General features: G+C 41.4%; 1 protein-coding gene across 2 annotated transcripts; it reads right to left on the reverse strand.

Annotated features, from left to right (window-relative positions):
• Window positions 1-396: 396 nt before the first annotated feature.
• Window positions 397-12,694, reverse strand: LOC142161003 (glutathione S-transferase omega-1-like). 2 transcript variants are annotated; one of them, XM_075216191.1, is made up of 8 exons: window positions 12,631-12,694; window positions 12,479-12,543; window positions 7,424-7,513; window positions 6,132-6,240; window positions 4,816-5,038; window positions 3,472-3,573; window positions 1,261-1,367; window positions 397-689 (listed from the first exon to the last, which is right to left on the reverse strand). In XM_075216191.1, the coding sequence occupies exons 2-8, from the start codon at window positions 12,507-12,509 to the stop codon at window positions 533-535; spliced, it is 819 nt and encodes a 272-aa protein (XP_075072292.1). In that variant the 5' UTR covers window positions 12,510-12,543; window positions 12,631-12,694; the 3' UTR covers window positions 397-532. The 2 variants fall into 2 exon arrangements, with proteins under 2 accessions (XP_075072292.1, XP_075072294.1); XM_075216193.1 differs by lacking the exon at window positions 7,424-7,513 and having other exon boundaries at window positions 12,631-12,688.
• Between the last annotated feature and the right edge of the window lie 13,000 nt (window positions 12,695-25,694).

Below are 25,694 nucleotides of genomic sequence, written 5' to 3' on the forward strand. Positions count from 1 at the left end.
TTAACAAACATCATACCTGTCATCTTCCACATCATTACTTATCTGGGATTAGATATGTGAATCCAAAGTGATGTCACACAAGGAATACAATGAACGGTATATTGAGAGTACCTCCTGCCTCAGTGAGGTCACACAAGGAATACAATGAGCGGTATATTGAGAGTACCTCCTGCCTCAGTGAGGTCACACAAGGAATACAATGAACGGTATATTGAGAGTACCTCCTGCCTCAGTGAGGTCACACAAGGAATACAATGAGCGGTATATTGTCTCAGTAAGGTCACTGGTTCTTAGAGAATTGATAGGCTGCATTCTTAAGAATATGTTCAGCAATCAAATATTTGGCCAGAATTGGTTTGAGAACCTAAAATACCCTCATGCATAACAACCAGAAAATAAGGGATGCGTTAATATTTATTACATCACGACCTTCAGAAATTAAGTGCTTTGGGTGAAAAAAAAAATAAAGACTATGTTAGTGAACCATAATCTTCTTAAAAAGGCACAAAGTATACAGGTCACACTTGTGATCTTAATCAAGGCCGTAATCAGCAGCCTCCAAGCTGTCTTGAAGATAGAGTTTGCGAAGGCCTAAGAGAACTTCTGGTTCAAAATAGGTCTCCTTCACGGCTGGGTCCTGCATCATGAGATCGCTCCAGGCACTGATGTGTGGGGTCTTCTCCAAATATCTACAGATGGGAAAAAATAAAAATAGTAAGTAACTTCCATAAAAGGCTCTACTCCCCTTCCCACACCCAAAACATTGGACTCAAGTGTCCGGTTTGTTTCACAATTAATGTAAGGTCTGGTGACTGCCATCATATATTTTATTTACTAACCAACTATATAAATATGATAGGTTATCAAAGTAGAGCAAGATATATGGAAGTTCCCTACAGTGTGGGTGTATTTTTAATCTTTTTGATCTGGTCCTTTATACGATTGAGTGTTCACATCCCATCTTGCTCTAGTTTTGCTATACAAATCTAGACAATCATTACAATATCCATACAAACTTTGCCTCCGATTCATTACGCAATGAAATTAGAAAATATAGTTATAAACAAGTGGAGACGTTGCCCCTAGCAACCAGATTATAGCTATCATTTATTTAGTACATTCTACAAAATAACAGCTATAATCTGATTGGTTGCTATTGGCAACATCTCCACTTGTTGAAACCCGCAGTTTAGTAAATATACTTCCAGGTGTGGTAATTATACAAGATATTTATATATAATGTATATAGTTTCCTCTTACTCGCCAACATCAAAGAAAATTAATCGCTCAATCCAGGGCCAGATCATGTAATCAACCATAGATACAGATTTTCCACTGAAGTACACCGTCCCCTTTTTAGCCAACATCTGAAAAGAAATCAGATACAATAGTTAGACTTTGATAGTTTAGAATAACCAATTGTAATATGTTTGTGATAATTTAGAGAAAACATAACCAGGATTACAAAAGTGTTTACTCTGTATTCCTATCCTGAAAGTTTTTGGTTAAATATATTAACAATTACTACGTTACAGCAGAGGAAAGCTGGAAGTTCTTAGTATCATCTATTTATATAGCGCCACTAATTCCGCAGCGCTGTACAGAGAACTCACTCACATCAGTCCCTGCCCCATTGGAGCTTACAGTCTAAATTCCCTAACATACACACATGCACTGAGAGAGACTAAGGACAATTTTATAGCAGCCAATTCACCTACCAGTATGTTTTTGGAATGTAGGAGGAAACCAGAGCACCCGAAGGCAACCCACACAAACACAGGGAAAACATACAAACCACACAGATAAGGCCATGGTCAGGAATCGAACTCATGACCCCAGTGCTGTAAGGCAGAAGTGCTAACTACTAAGCCACCGTGTAGCCCATACTTTATTTATCTTTGCTTAATAAGACTGTTCAACTGTGGTTTCAACCAAAGAAAGTCTCACCATTATAACGGGGCATAATGGACTTTTCGTTTTATAGTGTTTCAAACTAATCTTTGTTCTTAATGATGAGAGTAGAAAAGCACTTTATCGACCAATTGTATATTGGCCGTCCTCTGGAAATAAACCTGACATTCTGCATTGTTATGTCTCAATTATTTTTATAGTTACATACATGAATTATATTCATTAGCAAACCAAGTTTAAGTTATTGTGATTGCTGAAATAACAGATAGCACATAGTTGATGACGTTTGATTTCACCTCTGCTGGAGATCCCGTGAGGTGTGACATGGAAGGGGCAGTGAGGCGTCACAAATCCTGCCATGGAAGGGCCAAAATGACGCTATTCACTGTAAGTGGGCAGGATGCGGAAGAGCGGCCTGCTCTTCCGGGAGACCTACCTGGAATTCGGGAGTGGACAAGTACGAGATAGCAGCGTGTGTCTTTAGTATCAATTACAGCAAAAACAAGAATGGAACAGCCTTTTTATTTGTGCAAATGGAGACAGCTATGTAGAAAGCAGCCGGCAGACTCTACATATTCATTGCAATTGTGACATCATGGGTGCAGTTCCCATTTATTTTAAAAGTAAGATTAGTTGAATAAAAATATTAATGACTGTGTGCAATCATAATACAACATATAGCAGTCTGTTCAGCATTAAATTACATTCATCATTCACACACTGAAGGTGTACATTTGTGGGCTGAAGCGATATCAATGACAGTACAGCTCATCATTGCACTAGGAGCCAGGAATATCATGGAGGCATTTGGGGGCTGCATTCTTGCAAGTATGACAAGTGAGGCTATTAGGACGAACGCACTTAAAGGGCGACAGGGTTTGTAACAAGCTGAATGATGACCTGGTGTGTTTTAACATGGGGTGGGGACCGACCAATGGGGGCCCATGTGGGAGGGACCTTGATAGAATATAGCAGGATGTACTTCCTGCTTTACTTCACTTGCAGCACGAGATCCCACCCACCCATCCCTCAAGTTAGTCCGGGGTTTTTGTCAATGGTGGGGTAGGAAGGCACTGCGTTCAGCGGCTGATTAGTGGGCGCACTGGTAGTTGGTCGTAGGTCACTGCCCCCTTTGATGTAACAGTAACTCCTTTTGGTCCTTCGGTGAGGAGGGTCCCTGTCCGGCTCGGTGAGGGAGGGCAGCGTGAGTTGTAAGGGGCAGTCACTCTGACGCCAACTCAGCGCTATGTATGTAGGGATTTGTTCCCCCGTGTTTTTTGCGGACTTACGGCGGTTTGCGCCAGTCCATTAAGTAATCGTGTGTGATCAGCTCGTGAGCTGTCCCGCAGTGCTCTTTCTCCGCCACCATAGGTTAGTTAATATAAAATCCTTATAATAAAATTCCTGCCAAGTTTAATAACTTATTCAGGTCTCTGTGTCTTTATTTGCATGCTATGGTGTAAAGTTAAGGTTAATGTGAAGTTTGTGGTAACATACACAGTGAGCCCTTTATTCCTACAGACCACAACTTAAAATTTGTATAAAAATAATTCTCTCTACCTCTTCAAGTTTTGTAAATTTCTCCACAAATTGTGCCTTAAATTCAGTTGTATCTTCATTTTTCTTCATTGCAAGAACAATCTTAAGCAACACAGATGTGATCTGTACCAAAACAATATAGTACATTAGTATGTTGCATAAACAAGCCTGTCTGTAGGCTCTGGATATCAGTGTTTGTATTGCAGACTATATAACAGGGGAACACAAAACAGACAAATATTTGCTGGGTAATATTAATAAGCCATTAAATCCAAATTTGAACCCATGTGAAAAAATGAAAAACACATACAAATCTGATTAATATATTAGAATATATATATTTTATTTTATTTTTACATGAAGTATATATGTAGAGTATGTACACTTTTCAAACTACCATAACTAAACCAGAAAGTCTCAGATTTAAGACAATCGAAAATGTTCATTTGACCTTCTGAATTTAACCTAAAAGGAAAAAAAAAAATATATAAAAAAAAAAATTTTTGTTCTTTGAATATTGTTGCAGCAAAGGGGCTAAATGAGGGCTGAGAAATTACCCCATATCTTTACGTCATTATTTGTTTTTATCTCCATCTCAATATTCTTCTATAGATTAGTCTATAATTTAGACAATTTGAAGAATATTATATATTAATTCAACTTCCATCCATATATCAGTGTATCAGGTACATCTTCACTTCCAATGTGCAGACAATGCTATTTGGAACGTGTATTTACAAATGTGTGTAACTAAGACTAGTATAAGTAATTTTATCGTTTTCCAATAAGCATTGTCTAAGCGATTTCTTGTGGTTCCAACGCACAATCAATTTATTTAGTAAAAGGAAAAAGTTTTAGCAGTTCAATACAATAATTATAATACAGTACAGCCGATACAAAATACATACATACCGCTGGACCAGCTACATTACTTCAGTCCAGAAGACTGTGGGTCAGAGATGACTGAAGCTGGTCCCAGCAGAGCTGTATATATACACTCAGTGATACAGAGAAAACAATACAGATGATGTGGCTTGCTTCTATAGGTCCAGAGTTCATTTATGTATGTAAAAATGGTATTGAAATAATAATGATTCCCCAAGCATGGAATGTGTACAGGAACTCTTAAAATTCTGATTTTCCCGGACAACAGATTTACAAACAAAAGATCAAATAGCCATACAATAAACGTTTGGAGCCCAAGCAAAGCTGAAACAAAAACAGGCAGATCACTCCTCAGTGCACCTGTGTGAATCAGCATTAGTGAGTGATCCTCAAGTGTAGCGGCAGCTTGTAATCTAAGGTAGGTACCATCGCAACACCCCCCTCACCACCAAACAAAACATAGCTCCCAGTTACACCTACCCCTGAGAAATGATCCAATATCATCTTCTGCTCTGCCTTCATATAAGGGTCAGCTGGAGTCAGCTTAATCCCAGGAAAGGCTTCATCCAGGTAATCACAAACAATTGGAGATTCATAAATGATTTTACCATCTGAAGTTTCAAGAGAAGGTACCAGACCCAGAGGGCTTTTCTCAAAAAACCAGTCAGGCTTGCTCCTTAAATTAATGTTCACAACTTCATGCCTAACCAAAGAAAATACATAATTTGATAACTTAATTTAAGTTTATTTTCTTTTGCCAAAGTAAAATTATATTTAATAGACATGTCCACTTTTACATTTTCTTTTAAATTATATGCAATAGATATACTGATGAACATTTAACAAAAAAAATGTCGGTTTTCTTGCACATTTTCTTTTACTGCAATAAAAAGTGTTGCATGCTAGTAATTTATATTTCAATGTCATTGCCAACTTCATAAAAACCATGTTGCAGTCAGAGGTGAAACCCAAGTGAAACACTACTTTAAAATGTCCTCAAAGTGATGTAGGATATGCACTTTTTTCCCAAAAAATAATATTAGGCCGGTGGTTTCAATGTTGTGGCTGATCGGTGTATAAAGTAGAGCACTTTGTAATATCTATTTAGAAAAGAACAATGTCTTTCTAGTTCTATTACTCTCAGTGGACTAAATTTTCAATTTTTTTGAAGAGCAATGTTGTCCCACATATATAGCACCCCTTGTATCGGATTTTGAGAGCTTGCTCTAGTACCCCTATAAAGCGCCATGGAAGCACTGCTATGGATGACCTTCCACTGAGACACCTCATGACGATGTTCTGGCTGGAATCTCTGCTTATTTTACCACGCACCTCTATTGGGCAAAAAAACTTTTACATCGTGACTTTAAAGTGGATCCCAAACTTCTAATTCCTGGAAATCTGGGAATCTTTCCCTTGAACCCCCTCCCTATTTCTTCTTCATTGATGTATGTAGCCCACCCCCCTCCCACTCAGCCCCAGAACAACAGCCGAGGGATATGAGGCCAAGTGCATCAGGGAGAAATGTAAAATTGTCAGCAAGGTTGTGTCACTGTATCTGCCACTTACAGGTTGACTTCAACACCGCCCCCCCCCTACTGGGTGCCACGAGCACTGCAATCCCCCAACTTTACTTGCCTTTTTCCCAGCTTTCATTATGATGCTTTTAAAAAGGATTAATATTTCAATTGCTTTACAGAAATAGGTAAAATGAAAACATGTAACCAAGAACCGTTTGAAAAGCACTAAACGAACTAAACATTTATACCAATGTATCATGTATTTTAGAGTCCTACTTGATTCCCTTGGCAAGAAGGACGAGCCTTGGTCTCTGGGCATAGGGACAAAATCTCATGCTGTAAAGTCGAATGAATCCCTCTGGCACTGGCCCCGGGACATCACTGCCTGAAATATAGAGTTTTCATTCAGTATGTATATTACAGAAACATGGCACAAAGCAACCTGCATTAAAAAGACTGATTAAGCATTCAAATAGAATTCTGCTCAGCTAAAGTATCTGGGAGTTATTATTAATAAAGAGGTGTCCAAGACAACTTTTTACCTATCACTACTACAATTCGTAAAAGACTTGAGAGACTGGAACCTTTAGGACTTCTCCTGGATAGGGAGAATCAATGTAGTCCAAATGAATTTACACCTGAGAATCCTCTCACACTCCACCTATACACATCTCCAACCTCTGGTGCAATGATCTGCACCAGGTTCTTTGTGATTTTATATGGAAGGGCAGAAGTCCCCGCTTTAAACCTGACACCCTTTACATACGTAAACATATAGGGGGACTACAATTGCACATTTTACCACATACTATGTTGCAGTTATGCTAAACCAAGTTTTAGACTGGGCAAGGTGTGGGAGTGTTTAACAGTGGCTGTGGATAGAGGGATTCATGATGACGGCTTTAACCAAAGACATTTGTTGGCTTTCCACACTCCCATGATTCACTACCTGACTATAACCACAACATTAAAACGCTGGTCCAGACATAGATCCATAGAACCTATATCCTCCCTGACCTCACCCTTGACTCCATTATTTGACAACCCAGACTTTCCTCTGGGCAAGTCGGTGGCAGGTTTTCACCATTGGTCACAGGCTGGGGTCTCTCGGGTCGGCCAGCTGCTGAGATTTTTAGGGGCCTTACCATTTGCTGAGCTCTAACCAAAATGGGATTTGCTGAACTCCCAAGGTTTGGAGATATCTGCAGCTAAAACATTTCTTATATATTCTGGAGATGCATACAGCGGCAGCGAGGGAGCTCACCCCTTTTGAGACCCTGTGCACAACCACACAATACACGAGACACATTCTCTCCTCCATATAACAAATCCTGATTGTGCACTCCTATTCGCTACCATAGATTGGGAAAGTGATCTGGGAGAAATCACTTCTGATCTAAATTGGCATAATATCTTTCAAACAACACATATCAGCTCAATCAGTGTTAGAGTTATTGAAACACAGTACATAGTCCTATCCAGGTGGTACCGGTGTCCCAGCCTATTGGCCAAGATGTATCAAGGCCTCACGGACTTGTGCTAGAGGTGTAACTGGGCGTATGGCTCACCACTACGCATTTGGTGGAAATGCTCTAAACTTCTTCCCATCTGGGAGGCAGTGATCCTTATCTCCAGGGCTGTAGCCGGCGCTGAGGTCCCTGAAAGTCAGTTTTTGGGTACTTAACGTCAGATATGCCCGTCTCTTCATACAGGAAACCTATTCTGATATACCTTAAATGTGCCATGAAGGCTGTGATACCAATTCGCTGGTGGTCACCAACACCGCCGTCCATAAAGGAATGGATTGCGAGACTGGACTTTTCTGTGTTCATGGACGACCTGATTTTATCCTCTGCAGAGAAGTTTAGAGACTACTGTGCCATATGGTTTGAGTGGATAGAACCTAAAGACACTCCACTGTTTCCCTTCTTAAATAATGGAGTAATACCCCTTCTCACCTTATATGTCCCTCACCTGACTATATATGCCCTCTTGTCACTCGCCGGTTCCTCTGGACCTAGATCCAGGCCACTCACCTCTCTGCCGGCGTCCGTGCAGCGCCGTGGCTGTCCACCATCTTAGGAATAATTCTGCGCATGTGCAGACCAGAATGAACTTTCAAACCTTTCCTCACTTCATATTGGCTACCTGTCAGCCTTCCCCTATTTAAGTCACCTATGACCTTCTCGTAATTGTTTGTTCTTGATCCTCACTTCGCTGTTGTAGCCGTGATCTACTCTCCTGTGGTTCCCGTTCCTCTCAGCGTCTCCAAACCTCCTCACCTGTTGTCCGGATAGCCTCATCACCACGCCCATGGGAAATACCTGCCTTCCGCTGATCACTGCAGTGTCTCCTATACATCACCTGCTGGCCGCGGATAATCATAGTCACCTCTGTGGTAAATACCAGCCATCCACTGATCATAGCTACATCTCCTCTATTATCTCACCTGCTGGCCGGATAATCATCGCCACGACTGTGGTAATACCTGCCATCCGCTGATCATAGCCGCATCTTCTATTATCTCACCTACTGGCCGGATAGTCTCATCGCCACGTCGGTGGTATATCCCTGCCTTCCGCTGAGTACAACAGTATCTCGTATTACCTCACCTGCTTGTTGGATAACTCCAGCTCCACGTCTGTGGTATCTACCACCTGCCGCTCATCTGAACCTCTCTGCTGCTCCTGGGTTACTACCTGCATCCTCAAAGCACCTCATTGCGTTCTGTTATCCAGATTGCCATATCCTCAATTCTCATAGCTGTATGTCCGTTAACCCTGCCACACTCTCCTGAGGGCCGCGACCTGCGCAGTGGTAGCCGCTAAACCCATACCCTCTTGCGGGGGTCCCTGGAGAAGACTAGCCGTGGCGTTAGACACCTCCCCTCAGGTGTAGTGACAACTATTGGCAGAATTCTGGGTCCAGAATCTTAGTGACCGTGACACCTCTCCTCCTCCCTCTTCACTATACTACTACTAAGCCTCAGTAAAGTAATGACTTGGGTCTTTTACAAAGACAATCCACGGTACCGCAATAACATGGATTTTCATACGCACCCCATAGGGTTGCAAAGGAAAATCTGCGTTATTGCAGTACCGTATTACCGTCAATACTGTGTACTTTTCACTGTAAAAGCGCGTTACCGCGAACGGGAAAGCTAATTGAATATGCCCCAGAGATTGTTAAAAAAAAAAAAAAAAGAGAGACTGATTAGTAAATTAGAGTATACGCCATATAATGCTAGCATTATAGTCACTATTAAGATAGATTTCCATAGGAGATGTAAAAGTATTTATTATTTCTATTTCAGGCTCATTCACATGAATGAAGAGTTGTATGCAAGATTTTTACCATAGTAGCTGTTGCCCTTAACATTAACATTCCTTGTGATGGTTGTATTGTGAAGTGGAGAACCATGTGAACAAGTTGTCTGCTGGTGACAAAAGCATTGTAGCAAGATTTAAATTGCCCCATTATTTTAATGATCAAAGATATAATTATTTAGCTGTGAAAAAGACCTCCACACTTTTGATCTAATGACAATATATATAAATCAACTTTTATTTACTAGAATTGTGTAAGTTGACTCATGCTTTATTTGTAATTTCATTTTTACCACTAGTGTACTATAATAAGTAGCAACATTATATTCTATTGTTGCATTTCAGGCCATTTAAAAAAATAAAAATCATAAAAACATACAGAGTGCAATTAGTTCAATGTACAAGCATCTATTACTGCCACACAACATGTGCTTTTCATAAAGGCACTCCTGCTGCTGTATAAACCAAAATGTATGCACAATTGAAAATAAAATGTAGTAATCAAATAGAAACATACTCCATAGTTTACACATAATCGTTAAGTTATAAAGTCGCATTCAATTACGGCAAGACATGGAAGGAAGTGGAGTGTTAGACAATAAACACAGCGCAGCAGGTTCATATATATCTGTGCATGTGACGTGTCCGGCCTGCAGTAATCGTGCAGAGACAGTCCTGGATCTAATAGTTACATCAAGTGCGTCCTGCACCTCTAAGCAGGGCCGGATTTACCATTAGGCAACCTAGGCAATTGCCTAGGGCCCAGCCAGGGCTGGAGGTGAGACCACCCTTTAAAAATGGGCCGCTACTTATGGGCCAGTGCTATGTGCTTGCCCCCCCGGGGCTAAAGTCTTCCAGCCAGCCCCTGAATAGGGGTATATGTTATGCTAAAAAACTATAGTGCTATGGATTTTTTCAGGGAGGGGGCCCGGAACCAGTATCTTGCCTAGGGCCCCATGTGGTCTAAATCTGGCTCTGCCTCTAAGGACTGGTTGCACACGGAGCAGCCTGCAAACCACCCACATTACAGCAATATACATGTAACCAGGGCTGCCAAGAAGAATTCAGGGCCCGGGTACAACAAATTCATGGGGCCCCCCTCATAGTGAAGTAAGCCCCAAAATTTTTTTGCGGCGCCGTAAGGCGGCGCAAAAAAGATTAGGTATATGGTCATATATTCAGGGGCGTGGCTAGCCAAACGGCAGTGCAAAAATTTTGGGAGGTGCGGTCATGCATTTGGGGGCGTGGCAAACGTGCCATTGGGGCGTGGCTAACATAAAAACCACTAGGCTCTCAATTCGCCGGAGCGTCACATATGTTTAAGCACTTCTGACTTTCAGGACATCTACCACCACAGGGTAGTATACAAACAATGCAGTGTGTACACAAACAGTTCAGTCTTGGCCTACACCTTACATTGGACACAACATTCACCAAAAATTGGTATTGTCCCTACTAGAATCACAACATTTCACACACTGTGCTGCTCTCTCCTACCTGTTCTTCTCACTTTCTCCACCTGTGGCTGCTGCTTTCTTTAGTTGTGGCTTGTCCGGATCCAGAAATGTTGAAGGACCTATTTTGAAAAAAAAATGGCTACATTTAGAAAATTACAGCCAGCCCCAGCGTTAAATCAATAGCACCCACGATTAATAATTAGGCCTTCCTCCAGCTCCAATATTACAATAATGTGCCCCTTCATCATCGCCATGCCTTATGATCACACTGTGCCCTCCATGCTGTTTTTGCCCCCTTCATCTGGCTCCCCTTCATCAGACTATACTATGCTGCTCCCCCCCTTTTTCAATCCCACTGTGCCATGCCTCCCCCCCCCCTTTGTAACCCCACTGGGTCATGCTGCCCACCATTTTTTAACCCCACTGTGCCATGCTGACCCCTGTTTATTAACCCCACTGTGCCATACTGCCCCGTTTTTTAACCCATCTGTGCCCCTCTCATTTTTTCACCCCCTCTGTCATGCTGCTTTCCCATTTTTTAACCCCTCTGTGCTCCCCCCTCAATTTTTAACCCCTCTGACATGCTGCTTTCCCATTTTTTAACCCATCTGTGCCCCTCTCATTTTTTAACCCCTCTGACATGCTGCTTTCCCGTTTTTTAACCCCTCTGTGCTCCCCCCTCAATTTTTAACCCCTCTGACATGCTGCTTTCCCATTTTTTAACCCCTCTGTGCCCCCACTCATTTTTTAACCCCTCTGACATGCTGCTTTCCCATTTTTTAACCCCTCTGTGCTCCCCCTCATTTTTTAACCCCTCTGACATGCTGCTTCCCCGTTTTTAACCCCTTTGACATGCTGCTTTCCCGTTTTTTAACCCCTCTGTGCTCCCCCTAATTTTTTAACCCCTCTGACATGCTGCTTCCCCGTTTTTAACTCCTCTGACATGCTGCTTCCCCGTTTTTTAACCCCTCTGTGCCCCCCCTTATTTTTTAACCCCTCTGTCATGCTGCCCCCCCGTTTTTTAACCCCTTTGTGCCCCCTCATTTTTTAACCCCTCTGTCATGCTGCCCCCCCGTTTTTTAACCCCTTTGTGCTCCCCCTCATTTTTTAACCCCTCTGTCATGCTGCCCCCCCCCCCCCCCGTTTTTTAACCCCTCTGTGCCCCCCTCGTTTTCCTCCCTTCACTTACCTTTTCTCCTCTCTTGGTCTTCTCTGCTGCTCTGTGCTCCATTGCTCCAGACTGACTGAATGCTGGGCATGACATGATGACATCACACCCAGCATTCAGACAGTCTGAATAGAGCACAGAGCAGCAGAGAGGAGGGATGCCGGCTCCGCGATCAGGTGAGTATGTTTTTTTTTTTTTTTAAACTAGCCTGCTCCCCCCACCAACGACCGAGCCCCCCCCCCCCCGCCAAAAAAAAAAAAAAAAAGGAAAGGAAAAAAAACGTTTTCAAAAAAAAAATTAAAAAACTAAAAAAAATCAGCAGCGCAAGGGCCCGGGCCGGGCCCCCTGACATGCCGGGCCCGGGTAATTAGTACCCGCTCCCCCCCCTCTCGGCGGCCCTGCATGTAACCTGGAACCCCCTGCACCATATAAGGACGGAGACTTTATACGTCACGCTGCAGTCCCGGGATTTGTATCCCACTGACATTGACATATACCATCTGCTCTATCTGGATGAACCCATTGACTTGTTATGAAGTGAAAGTTCATTCCCTCAGCGTCTCCTTCTCATGCCTCTATCAGTGAATGTTATCTGCACCGAGGTCGGTGTGTCAGGAGGCTGGACTGCTCTCTCCACATACACCAGCTCAGTGCTACAACCATAACACTTACCCTTCCCCAAACTTCTCTGTGAGCCGCTCATATCTGCAGACTGTCACTGCTGCCAACTAGGAGACCTGCATTACAGGAGAAGCACAGAGATTAATGACATAGGTTATGTACAGCAGTGCTCTGTATATATTCATATACCCAGCCTGACATACCAGAGGGGAAGCTGTGTGTTTGGTGAACGCTTCTCTACAGCCCACATAGATATTGCCTCTCCTTTCCTCCCCTCCCCACTAATGATCAACCAATAACACACTTCAAGTTCAGCATGACAGGAACATGTTGTGCCTGAAGTGTAATTGCATAACAATATCACGACTTTAAGACATATAAAAATACAGAGTTATCGTACACATTAAATAAAGTACAGTATATTGTGCTGTTACAGAAACAACACTACAGCACAATCTCTTATGCTGCGTTCACATTGCAGTGCCAGCAATATCCCAGGTTTTTTAGGCAGTGTGAACGGGATATTATTTAGCTGTGCAGCAATGTGTGAAAACAGTGTCTTGACAAATACTTTATAGACAGAGCTAAGGTCAACCAGGATATGTGGTACAGGCATTGCTGTCATCTATCTCTGATTTCCAGGGCTAGTCCCAGATTTTAAAGACATGACTCTAAAGATTTGAAAATATCCCTTAATATATTATTATTTTCCATTTAAAATGCACAAAATCAGCAACACTATACAGTGGGAACATAGAGGATATAACAAACATTATAGAGGACCAACAGGCAAATTACTGAACATACAAGAAGCATAATACTGTGTATAAGACATAATAAGTAAGGTATGTAATAAGTGTCTTAAAGAACTTGTAGGAGGCAAGAAATAAGGACACTATAGTGAATGACATAGACGTAGACAAAAAGACGGGAGGAGAGCCCTGCTCATGAGAGCTTATGTTTACCAAATGTTCAGTACAAAATCAAGTCCTTTTATTCTGTATATCGGACTCAATGCTTCTCCTCAGTCCTTTATTTCAGGCATTATATTTTAACATAAATTAAGTCATTCAATTAATAATAATAATAATAATATTAATGAAATGTCTTTTATCACAACATTGAGGAAGTAAGTACATTAAGTGGAATAACATACCTGTTTACAGACAATATATAGATCATATTTTATGGAATATTAGTATAAAATGAACACTGAAATCATTTTGACTATATTACAACCAGCAAAGAATTTCTTACAGGATCCACCAAATTTCCTCGATTCAAGTACACCACGCATTTATAAAGTGACCATATTAATACAGAGCATAGGGATAAATAAAGGGGTAAATAGAAGGAGTCTGCTTACAAAACCTAAATAAAAACCCTGAATAAATAGCCTTATCATTCAGTGTCTTAATTGCTCCCTAAACACTGATGCTCTAGGCGACCATATAGGTTTGCCTAGTGGTAATGGCAGCCCTGATAATTAGAGATACTCACTGACCACCATGTTTTGGTTTTGGTTTTGGATCTGGATTACCTTTGGGTTTTGGTTTTGCCAAAACCGCCCTTGCGTGTTTTGGTTTTGTTTAACTATTTTTTACTAAATTTCATTTTTGGGGGTAAAATCACATAATTTCGGTATTATTTTGTACCTACATTATTATTAACCTCACTAACACTAATATTCAGTGATTTCCATTCAATTTTAGGAGAGGTAGCATGTACAATTTATCAAGCCAAGCAGTTCATCCACAAGAAGTGCCACTTTTGTGGCTGAAGTGCAAGTCCAACATGGCCCTCCCTAAACACGCTAACAATGGGCTTGTTAGAGTAATGGCAGAAACACACATCAGTGCCAGGAAAGATTAATGGGTGCAAGATGGATTTGTCCTTGGGCCCTCCCACCCACCCATGGATCATGCAAAGGACATGCACACTTTAGCAAGCCAAGCACATCAGCGACAAGGGCTGCCACTTTTGTGGCTGAAGTGCTTGGTTTGTTTGGGCCCCCACTAAACCAGCTATCAATCCCCTAAAGGCAGGTTAGACCAAAAGCACTGTCAAATGAATTCTACACTGTCAAGATGTCATCATCTTCAGCATCATCCTCACCCTCATCAGTTTGTACATCATCATCACAGACTATTAATTCATCTCCGCTGGAATCTGCCATTACAGAAGTGTCAGTACTTGGATGTATTTGCCGGTAAATGCCTTTCTCATGGAAGATGTAGTTCATTTTGATGAACATCATCTTTTCCAGATGTTTAGGAAGTAACCTCCTACGTCGATCACTGACAAGGTTTCCGGCTGTGTAAAAACTCTTTCTGAGTACACACTGGAGGGTGGGCTTAAGTATTGCAAAGCAAGTTTGTACATGGGTTTCCAAATGGCTTGTTTTACCTCCCAGTATGGAAAGGGACTGTGTGACATTTTGATTTCAATGAACTCTTGAAATTAATCCTCCACCATCCTTTGCATGTTAATAGTAGGATCGGATGGAGTTATGGCCGAGGTCAAACTTTTTTTGCTAAAATCTTTCAAACCAGACCAGATGTCAAACTGTTGTGATATACCACCTGCGTCATCCCTGCTTCTCTTTGGAAAGTGCAATTTCTTACGAGCAGCAGCAGCCTGAGAAACTGAAGGAGGAGACGTCGTCAAGCCAAGGACCAGTTCAGTGGTGAACTTGCTGACCAAGAGCTCCTTGCATCTGTTCAGATCTCTGTCATTTGGAAGCAAAGAATCAACGTAGGTCTTAAATCTAGGATCAAGCACAGTCGCCAAAATATAGTGATCCGACTTCAAGATTTTAATAACTCTTGGATCATTGTGAAGCGAATTAAGTACTTGATCTACAAGGCCAACATACTTTGCAGAATTGCTTTCTTTCATCTCTTTTTTCAGTTTGTCAAGCTGCTTTTTCAAAAGTCGAATTAAGGGAATGACTTGGCTCAAGCTAGCAGTGTCTGAACTCACCTCACACGTCACAACTTCAAATGGTTTCAGCACCTTGCACAGCACAGAAAGGATTGTCCACTGTGCAAGACTGAAATACATTCCCCCTCCTTTCCCAATGTCATGACTTGTGCAATACGCTTGGGTGGCTTTGTGCTGTTCCTCCACCCTCTGAAGCATGTACAGGGTGGAAAATCACCTTGTTAACAGCTCTTGCTTAAGTTGGTGGCAGGGCAAATTAAATTGTTCTTGGAGCTGCTGCTCCTACATGCTATGGCAAAATGCCGAAAATGTCCTGAAATTTTATGGGCCACCGAAAGCATCTCCTGCACCTCACGGTTATTTTTCAAGAAGCTCTGTACCACCAAGTTTAATGTGTGAGCAAAACAGGGAATGTGATTAAATTCACCCAGCTGTAATGCTCGCACAATATTGTTGGGGTTGTCAGAAATGATATATCCTGGGGAGAGTCCAAGTGGTATAAGCCATGTATCAATGACATCCCTTAGTTTTCGTAACAAATTATCAGCTGTATGCCTGTTAGTGAAGCCGGTGATACAAAGAGTAGCCTGCCTGTGACAAATGTTACGTAGTGGTGTACATGCTGCTGCTGTTCCTGCTTGTGAAGGAGAATGACCAACCCAGTGGGCTGTCACAGTCATATAGTCTTTGGTTTGCCTACTTCCACTTGTCCACATATCTGTGGTTAAGTGTACAGTGGATAGAATGGCATTTTTGACCCAATTACTACATTTTTACGAATGTTATGGTACAGTTGAGGAATAGCTTTTCTTGAAAAATGGTGTCGCGATGGAATTTTGTAACAGAGACACAAAACCTCAATTAACTGTGACAAACCAGCTGCGTTTATAGTGGATATTGGACGCAGATCTAACACTAGCATAGTCGTCAAGGCGTCTGTGATCCGCTTTGCGACTGGGTGACTGCTGTCAATACTTGCTTCCTCTAGCAAATGATTGTTTCACAGTTAATTGTTGTAAATTACTAGTGTTCTTCTTCTTGGGCTGCTTATGGGAGTAAGATTCACCCTCAGCAGCAGCAGTGGGACTGTCATGGTTGGCTTACTGGAAATAGATCCCTAGGCTCTGCTGAACATAGCTAGGCCCACCCACTGGCGCAGAGTCTAACAGGCAGGTGGTTTTCACCAGGAACCCCCGCAAGGAGGTATGGTCTTAGCGGCACCAAACCTGGAGGTCGTGGTCCCGTGAGTAAGTGACCAGCAGAACGATGTGGGGGTGCCAGGTGAAGCAGGTAGAAATGATGGAACCCACAGGTAAGTGATATAGATACAGGAACAACAATAATATATGCTGATGGACAGCAGCCAATGAGTCACTAGGAGATGGAGATGGTAATATAAGTACTGGAGCAGAGATAGTTCAACACTTGTCCAGACTGCAGGTGCGATACAAGGTAGTGTGGAGAGGTCTGCGTTTAGAGGTTTTACCACTAACGTGGAGTAGAGACTTGTCCAGACTGCAGGTGTGATACAAGGTAGCGCGGAGAGGTCTGCGGCTGAGAGATATTACCACTAACGTGGAGTAGAGACTTGTCCAGACTGCAGGTGCGATACAAGGTAGTGTGGAGAGGTCTGCGGCTGACAGGTATTACCACTAACGTGGAGTAGAGACTTGTCCAAACTGCAGGTGCAATACAAGGTAGCATGGAGAGGTCTGCGGCTGACAGGTATTACCACTAACGTGGAGTAGAGACTTGTCAAGACTGCAGGTGCGACACAAGATAGCGTGGAGAGGTCTGCGGGTGAGGCTGACAGGTATAGTCGCGAGTGCACTGGAGAGATTCCACGACAGGCAGGTAACACGATCCAGGAGCAAAAGACTCCTTGGTTACCCCAGCAGAATGAGGACCAAGAACAGGAAAAGGTAGTAGGGCAGAGGGTGTCTTAAATAATGAGAGGCAATTAGTCAATGAGAAGGCAATTAGCCAATGAGAAGAGGGAGAAGGTTTAACCAGTCCTCAGGTCTGCACATGCGCAGGAACATAGCTAAGATGGTGGACGGCCGCGGCGCTGCACGGGCGCCGGCAGAGCAGAGAGAGCCCTAGATCTTGAGCCAGAGGAACCAGTGATCCGGTGAGTGACAACTAGTCTCTGTTGTGTAACTGAGACTTTACATTGTTATATTGTGTAGTCGTACTGTAATAAGACTTGCACATTTACTACTAACACTCTCAAGCCACATCTCTGCTTTCTCTGCACTACACCGGTTGCTCCTTATGTAAACCTGGTGTATATAACCTGGTGTATATACTTGTGTTGTAGAGCTAGATACATGTTGAGATTCATCCGACTGAGCATATGCACGTAAATACAATTTTTCATGCACGTGGCTTTAGTTCAGGATACAAATGCTATCAAGTAACCTCTTATTCATACTCTTCACTTTACATTGCAATAATTTGAAATGTATATATAGTAAATTGATAAATAGTAAATTGTTTATTTTATGTTACTGTGAATAAGTTCACAGAGGTATTAGACTAACTTAGGTGTGAAATGTGACTGATCTAGATTAATAGAGCTGCAATGTTACATAGGGTGTTAATCCTAACATTAACTAACTGCAAATATCATTTCCAGTGTATCCAAGAAATATTAGTCTTTTTCTGCTATAAATAAACCTTGTTTTAGATAAATGTATCACTATATATCATTTAGACACATGCCATAGCAGATATCCTAGATGTGTGACTTACAATCATATACATGGTACATATTGAGTATCTTCCAGCCACTTACACACATATTCTGCTTTATATTCCTACAGTGCAAATAGATAATCATATGCAATAAGATACACGCAACACATCATAGAGAAAATTATACTTATATCAGGAAAGATTACACACATATATCTTCATTTGAGATGATATAGAGATATATATATATATATATATATATATATATATAGATAGGGAGACTGTTATAGGATTAGCCATTATATCATCATTGGCACTGGACGCGCCTCAGCTGCTATATTAACCTGGCAATAGGGTCACCTGGTTGCCAGATTATTGTGTGTCTTCCGTTGTACCATTGTCTTGCTCGTATGCTCTCCAGCTTTAGTGTACCAGACCCTTGGTTACTCCTTGACCTCAAACTTCACCTTTCCCTCATGTTTTAACACATTGAAAATCGTGAATTAGCCTCTTTCAATCCAAACCGTGAATTTGAAAAATCTCAGTGTACTAGATCTTTCCTATGATTTCAGATTCCCAGAGTAACAGACTACTGGCTTTAAAGCTAACCGTAATATATATTGGTCCTTGGACATTTCTATTTTATATTAATGATTGCATGCTATCTATTGGACTGTGATTCCAACTTTAGTCCATGGTGTGCTATCAGAGGACCAGCTGCTACTTATTCTTGCCATTGTTACTCAAGGAGCCGAACAGCTCTCACTATTGTCATTACATAGTAATAAGCCAGGCATGTTGCTAGCTAATATCTATGTCGTGGCCACCAGCCAGTGGTGTGCATCATCAAAGTCATAACTAAAATACAATCATTGCAGAATACTCTGATCCAACTACAGAGTTTACTTTGATCCAGGCTTTTCAAAACCCTTCACACACAAGTGACAGTCTTACACACTCTGTTGGATGAATTACAAGCTGGTTGAATATTTAACACAGACCCCTACTCTGCTAGTGCAGCATTGGCTACATGTCACGGGCACTAGGAGTTTCTACCCAGGATTCACCAGGTGTGATTATGCTTACCAGAGGGGCGGAGTTTATCACAGCGATCCTCTGGGCAGTATTGTGAATGGTTGGAACAGTACAACAACTTAGGATAAGGAATGTCAATGGAGAGTCAGCGACTTGCAGCTATGCAGCAGGAGAGTCAGCGACTTGCAGCTGGAGATAGGTATAACAACTGAGGGACAGTGAAGGCTCGTGCCAGTGCAGGTGAGTAGCGGGGAGAGTCAGTGGTCTGCGGACAGCAAGTTGTACCACTGCTGAGATGAGAAGAGTTGTCCAGGTGCAGGTAGGTAGCGGAAGCGTCAGTGGTCTGCGGATAGCAAGTTGTACCACTGCTGTGATGGGAAGAGTTGTCCAGGTGCAGGTAGGTAGCGGAAGCGTCAGTGGTCTGCGGATAGCAAGTTGTACCACTGCGGTGGAATAGCGAGTAGTCTGTAGCGGCAGGTATACCCCTGATGAGCAAGGGAGACTTGTCCAAATGCCGGCAAGCAGCTGAATAGCAAATAGTCTGTGGCGGGTACGTTACCACTGAGGAGCAGAGCAGGCTTGTCCAGGTGCAGGTATGCAGCGGAATGGCAAGCAGTCTATAGCGGGTACGTTTACAACAGAAGAGCAGATAAGGCTTGTCTAGGTGTAGACATGCAGCTGAATAGCAAATAGTCTGTGGCGGGTACGTTACCACTGATGAGCAGAGCAGGCTTGTCCAGGTGCAGGTATGAAGCGGAATGGCAAGCAGTCTATAGTGGGTACGTTTACCACAGAAGAGCAGATAAGGCTTGTCCAGGTGTAGGCATGCAGCGGAGTAGAGGTAGTCTGTAGCGGGCAAGTTACCACGGAGGAGCAGAGAGGACTTGTCCACAGCAAAGCCGATCACACGAGCAGAACACAGGAAACACCTAGGAGTCTCAAGGGAATGAGAACCAAGAACAGGCAACGATACTAAGGACACAGGTGCCTTAAATAGTGAGTGGTGATTGATTCACCAATAGGATTAAAAGCAAGGTTTTAAGTTCAAGAGGCCTGCACATGCGCAAACCAGTCAAGATGGTGGACGGCCGCGGCTTAGGACAGGCGCCGGCAGGAATGAGAGAGAGCCACGTACCAGTCCAGAGGCACTAACCGTCCGGTGAGTGACACTACATTAGAATTAACTTTGTCTTTACTATGCCAGTCTTATGTATTCCCTAGCGAATGCCTATCTAGGAGTAAGAATCAAAAACTGTCCAGAAATACCCGGACCTTAGAGGGGTTTGGGGGGTTGACCTGGGTCATGTTATTGCCCCCAAGCCCCCCCCCCCCCCCCCCGCTCTGAATAAATCATCTTAGTCTCTCTATCCCCTGCTGCTATATTTCTATATTTGCTATGTTTGAGACATGTTGACTAATAAGTACATTCCTAACCAAGCTTTGGTGGGTCCATGGAAAATTTCATTGTCAATGCAATTGCAAAGAGGCAACGGATTTCCATGGTAACCAAAGCCAAGCCCATAATGTTATAAACTATTGATATCACTCCCATTGCTTCTGGGCAAGTACGTAAACAGACTGTTCCTTTGCGTTTCTGAGGGGCATAATTAACTGTTAACATTGGACATGGTGCAGTCCCCAAAAATATAGATTCTTCTTGGAATTCCTTGCCTTCTTGTGCATAACTGGGCAAGTAAAAAAATGGTATTTACTTCAGAATTCTGCAGACACCATTGTTTAGCTTCTATGGAGACTCAAGCCACTATCACTAACTTTTCCTCGAGCATACCGAGAGTTTCTTCTCAGTACCAAGAATTTGAAGATGTGTTTGACAAGAGCTGAAGCCTTACCACCACATGGACCCTATGATTGCTTGATTGATCTTATGCCGGACACATCAATTGCATTGTGGCGTATCAATACCTTGTCAGAACCAAAACTTGTTACCCTGAAGCCATAACATGATGACAGTTTTAAGAGGGGCTTTATCCAGCCTTCTATTTCACCAGCAGGTGCACCCATATGCTTTGTGGGAAAGAAAGATGGGGGTATTCAACCCTGTGTGGATAAGAGAGCCGTGAATCAAATTTGTAACAGTCACCTACAAGAATAATTTGTGTTTTAAGAGACTTTCTAAATGAAATTTTTGTTTTTACATTTGCAATTAACCATGCTAAAACCAATGAATGTTATACATGAACTGGCATAAGGGCCTCCCCTTCATCCAGATAATCTACATACTGGCGGCTAGTCCCATCCCCACGCATCTACCTCTTCCCTTTGTTGTCTGTCTTCTCATCCCTCCTTAGCTTAATAAAGGTCATTATATTTCAGCAGCAGAAAATAAGCGACTTCTATAATTCAATTTTTAAGATTATCTTGTGAACGTGTATTCCAGAGTATATTTCCTCTGTATGATTTGAATGAAACAGCCGTTTTTAATAATGTGGCCAAACGTTAAAGACATGAGGCTAGATTTACTAAGCTGCGGGTTTGAAAAAGTGGGGATGTTGCCTATAGCAACCAATCAGATTCTAGCTTTCATTTATTTAGTACCTTCTACAAAATGATAGCTAGAATCTGATTGGTTGCTATAGGCAACATCCCCACTTTTTCAAACTCACAGCTTAGTAAATCTAGCCCATGGTGCCTTTACTTTTTAATTTCAGAACGGCAGGGAGATAAAGATAGAAAAACAAAGAGGTTTCAGATTCAGTATAAAGCTCGTGATTGAGTGGTCTAAGTTGTATTTGTATTTGTATTAGAAACAGTAGTTGAACATCATAAAAGATTGCTAGAAAATATGCTGGTTTTATGACTTTAGAAGATGTCCAGATTAAAGTTAAGATTTAAAGAACTTTTATGGATATATTAAGTGAAAAAACAGTATATGTCAGTGCTAGAGCGGCATAGAGGTATTAGATGAATACTTAAACAAGTTCTTTAATGTGTTTTAAATAGCAATTTTGCAAATGTAATGTATGTTAGAATATTTTCAGAGGAATTGCCTAATATTTTTGACACAATAGCGTTGCCCAGTGTGAACCGAATCTCCGATCATAGAACACAATGTATGTGTATTTAAACTTTGAGAATTCTCTCCTGTTTGATTTAGGTTAATTATTATTTGAAATATGGCAACAAAACCTGTGTTATGTTAGCGTTATCAGAAAGTAGTTGCATTGAAAATGTTGCACAGTGGGATCTTTAACTGTGTCAGTTTTTTTGTTTGTTTGTATTTTCCCCATATTATAAAGATGTCTCTCCTCCCGTCTCCCTTCGTCCTATGGAATGAGGTGGATGTTCCAAGAGGAGGAGCTGAGCATATGGAAGTTTCCTGTGTTCTGAGCCCGAACACAGTTTGTACCACAGAATGGACAAATGACTGGACCCCGCCCTGCAGTCTAATGCAGATCTCTGTTGACATTACTACAGTCATAGATTTGTGCAGCGTTTTTTTTAATACTAATAAGAACTACAGGGGGGTTTCAATATACCTGGACTAGTCTTTACATAAGGTCTCATAGACAGTTCTAATTATTTGTTATAATGTTTGCAGAATAATTTGCAGTGTTTTGTGCTCACAGGTGTCCAGAATATGTGAATGATTTTCTGTTGTGAAGATACTAAACAAATATTGTGCTTTCTTGCAGAAGTATCCAAGAAGGAGACAATTCAATTATGTACTGACAAAGTTAAATTGTTTGACACCTAGCCAGGAACATTTAGACTTCCTAAAGGGTGGTCCTGATATTAAAACAACCTCTACCTCAGAATAAAAAAAAAAGAAAAGAAAAAGAAATACAAGCAGTACACTTATTTCTTGGTATGTCACAACTGTGTAGTCAGTGAATAACAGGATTTTCAGCCACAGCTATATGCCAGATAAAGTCAAACACACTTCTGAATTCATTGAGGCATTTGAAGAGATTAAAAGACTCTTTGCCAGCATTAGGCATTCACAATTATAAGAAAACTTTTCTGTTGTACTGATGATGAGAACACTGTTTAGAATATTTAGAAGATAATTAATGTACAATTAGATAGGTGGCAAAAGCATTACCTTCATGTTCAGGGCCTGATCAACTTTATATATATATATAAATATATATATATATATATATATATATATATATATATTGCAGAACCCACATATAGATTCCAGTTATCTGTTCTAACTGCCTTCATGTATGCTGGAATGGCTTTCTCAGTGCATTCCCCATCCATTCCGGCACCTGGAATGGATGGCTGAGTGCATTCCACACCCGGAATGGAGTGCTGAATGCATTCCCCATACCCTAAACATACCCTAAACATCCATTCCGACTGCCGGAATGGATGGGGAATGTACTGAGAAAGCCATTCCGGCTGCCAGAATGGATGTTTAGGGTATTGTAAACACCATTCCGGCAGCCGGGAATGCACTTAGCCATCCATTCCGGCTGCCGTAATGGATGGGGAATGCACTGAGAAAGCCATTCCTCCTGCCGGAATGGATGGTTAAGGTACTTGTAGACCCATTCCAGTATCCTGAATAAGCCCCTCCAAAATCTTACATGGAGCTCAAACAAATTTTATTGTGCTATAAACCCAAACAATACATTTTTATTACCCACAATATATTATAATGATTCGCTATGTCAAATGGCTGTTGTGTCAACAGTTCTTTGTTACTGTTTGTTAATCCAACAGCTTGAAAACGCTACTCAGATTAATACCCATAAAAATACAACTTTTCACGGCTGATTTGTTTGTAATTAAAGCAAGCGTACTTTTACACCAGAGACACTTTTCAACTCAATACATATATGGGAAGAATATTATTGATTCCACGGACACAAGAGTGTTGTGGAGGAATTGAACGCAGGTTTCTAGTTTTCAAAGGTGCATTGTCTAACTGCTACGCCAATGTTCAAGTGGTGAAAACAATATGTGATTGAAATAGCATAGAATGAAATTCTGAGCATCAACTTCTATCATGACAAGTTTTTGGATGTTTTGTTAGGGTTAATGTCAATAATTTCACTTGGAACTATTAGAGGCGTAAATCCTTGGTATATGTAGTGTAAATCTTTTAAAAAGGAAAAGCAGCCCTGTATAATAAGAATATTTTTTTATTTAGTTTATAATTCAGGACTGCATTTTTGCCAAGGGGTTTTGGGGCCAACTTTGGATTCGAAAAGTTTTTATTTGTTGATTAATCCTAAAAGTGTTTGCAATCAAGTTATTGGGGACAGCTGCTTCTCTGTGTTGTAGCTGCATACAATTTGATTTTGCACTTATTATTCCCAACCTGAAGGTTTACGTTAAAAAAAAAGTCCCACACCAAGACACACACACAATTGTCTATTTTTCAAACCCAGCAAAGCTGTAATAATAAAATAAGAACAATAAATAAGCGCGGATGCGGATGTTACGGCGAACAATTTGCAATCGCGTACTTTGAAAGGAATTTTATAAATTGTGGGGAAAGTTACATGAAGGTCATATTTGGACTTTGTAATAAAGGTATACTGGTGGGCTTGAACTTATGACCTTAGTATTGACAGATGGAATACCTAACCACCACACTATCGTCTAGACTAAATGGTACATATGTTATATAGCATACATTTAAACTTTACACTCATGAAACCATGATCTTTGCACACCACAAACATCTAAGTCGATTTTCTTAATATGTTAATTACCAAAGAAAACATACACTTACCATAATTTTATGACACTATGAAAATATGCAAGATATCTTTGATACGCCAAAACACACACACTCATCCTCTCTAAACTCACCTGTGTCTGATGTCGGACTCGTAATGCACCGGCGTACTCAACGGCAGATAATTCTGTAATCATAGTGGTCTTTAAAAACGCCTTTGTGGAACTTCATTGCTGTTGGGAGTTTCAGTGGTCTGGGTGAGTATAATGCAGACGGACAAATGCTGGTTCTAGGTGTTTAGACCAGTAGCTTTGACAACCTTAATTATGCTTAATTAGCTAACAAAGCATTGCTATGTGTTTGATAGCTTGATATTCCAGTGATACTGTGACTTTTTAGCTACTCAACTTTGTGCTGAAAGGCAATTTTATAGAGTGGATTTGGGATGTTAGAAGTCAAGTCTTTGTTTACATTAGTACTTCACTACATGTGTGCACTGTGTATACTTTGAAGAGGGATGCTTTTAGACTTACGTAAATTGTGTTTGCTTTATTTTTGGGGCCCATTTCTTGTGTTTATTTGTTACCTGCTCCCCCTCCCTAACAGATTGAAGTTGACAGAGGACTGTCTTTCGGATATTTACCAAGCAGCTTTGCCTGTGGCTGTGTGGTAAGGATTGACTGCCACCCACTCTTTTGTCTGTTTGGTTTGCATTCTTTAGGTCTTTCACTAATTATTTTTTTTACCTTCACACCAAATATTAAGTCACTCTTTTCTTGCCTCTCATTATTCCCTGCTTCTAAGTCCCTAACAGTTTAGGGGTTACAAACTGTAATTAAACGTTTTGGATTTACACATGGTGACTTTGGTGTTTTGGTCTGGTAAGTATCCAGTGGGCTGCATTTTTGTGGGGTTTCTATATGGTGAGGTGGTGTC

This window comes from Mixophyes fleayi, chromosome 6 (genome assembly GCF_038048845.1).
Source record: "Mixophyes fleayi isolate aMixFle1 chromosome 6, aMixFle1.hap1, whole genome shotgun sequence".
Taxonomy (NCBI): domain Eukaryota; kingdom Metazoa; phylum Chordata; class Amphibia; order Anura; family Limnodynastidae; genus Mixophyes; species Mixophyes fleayi.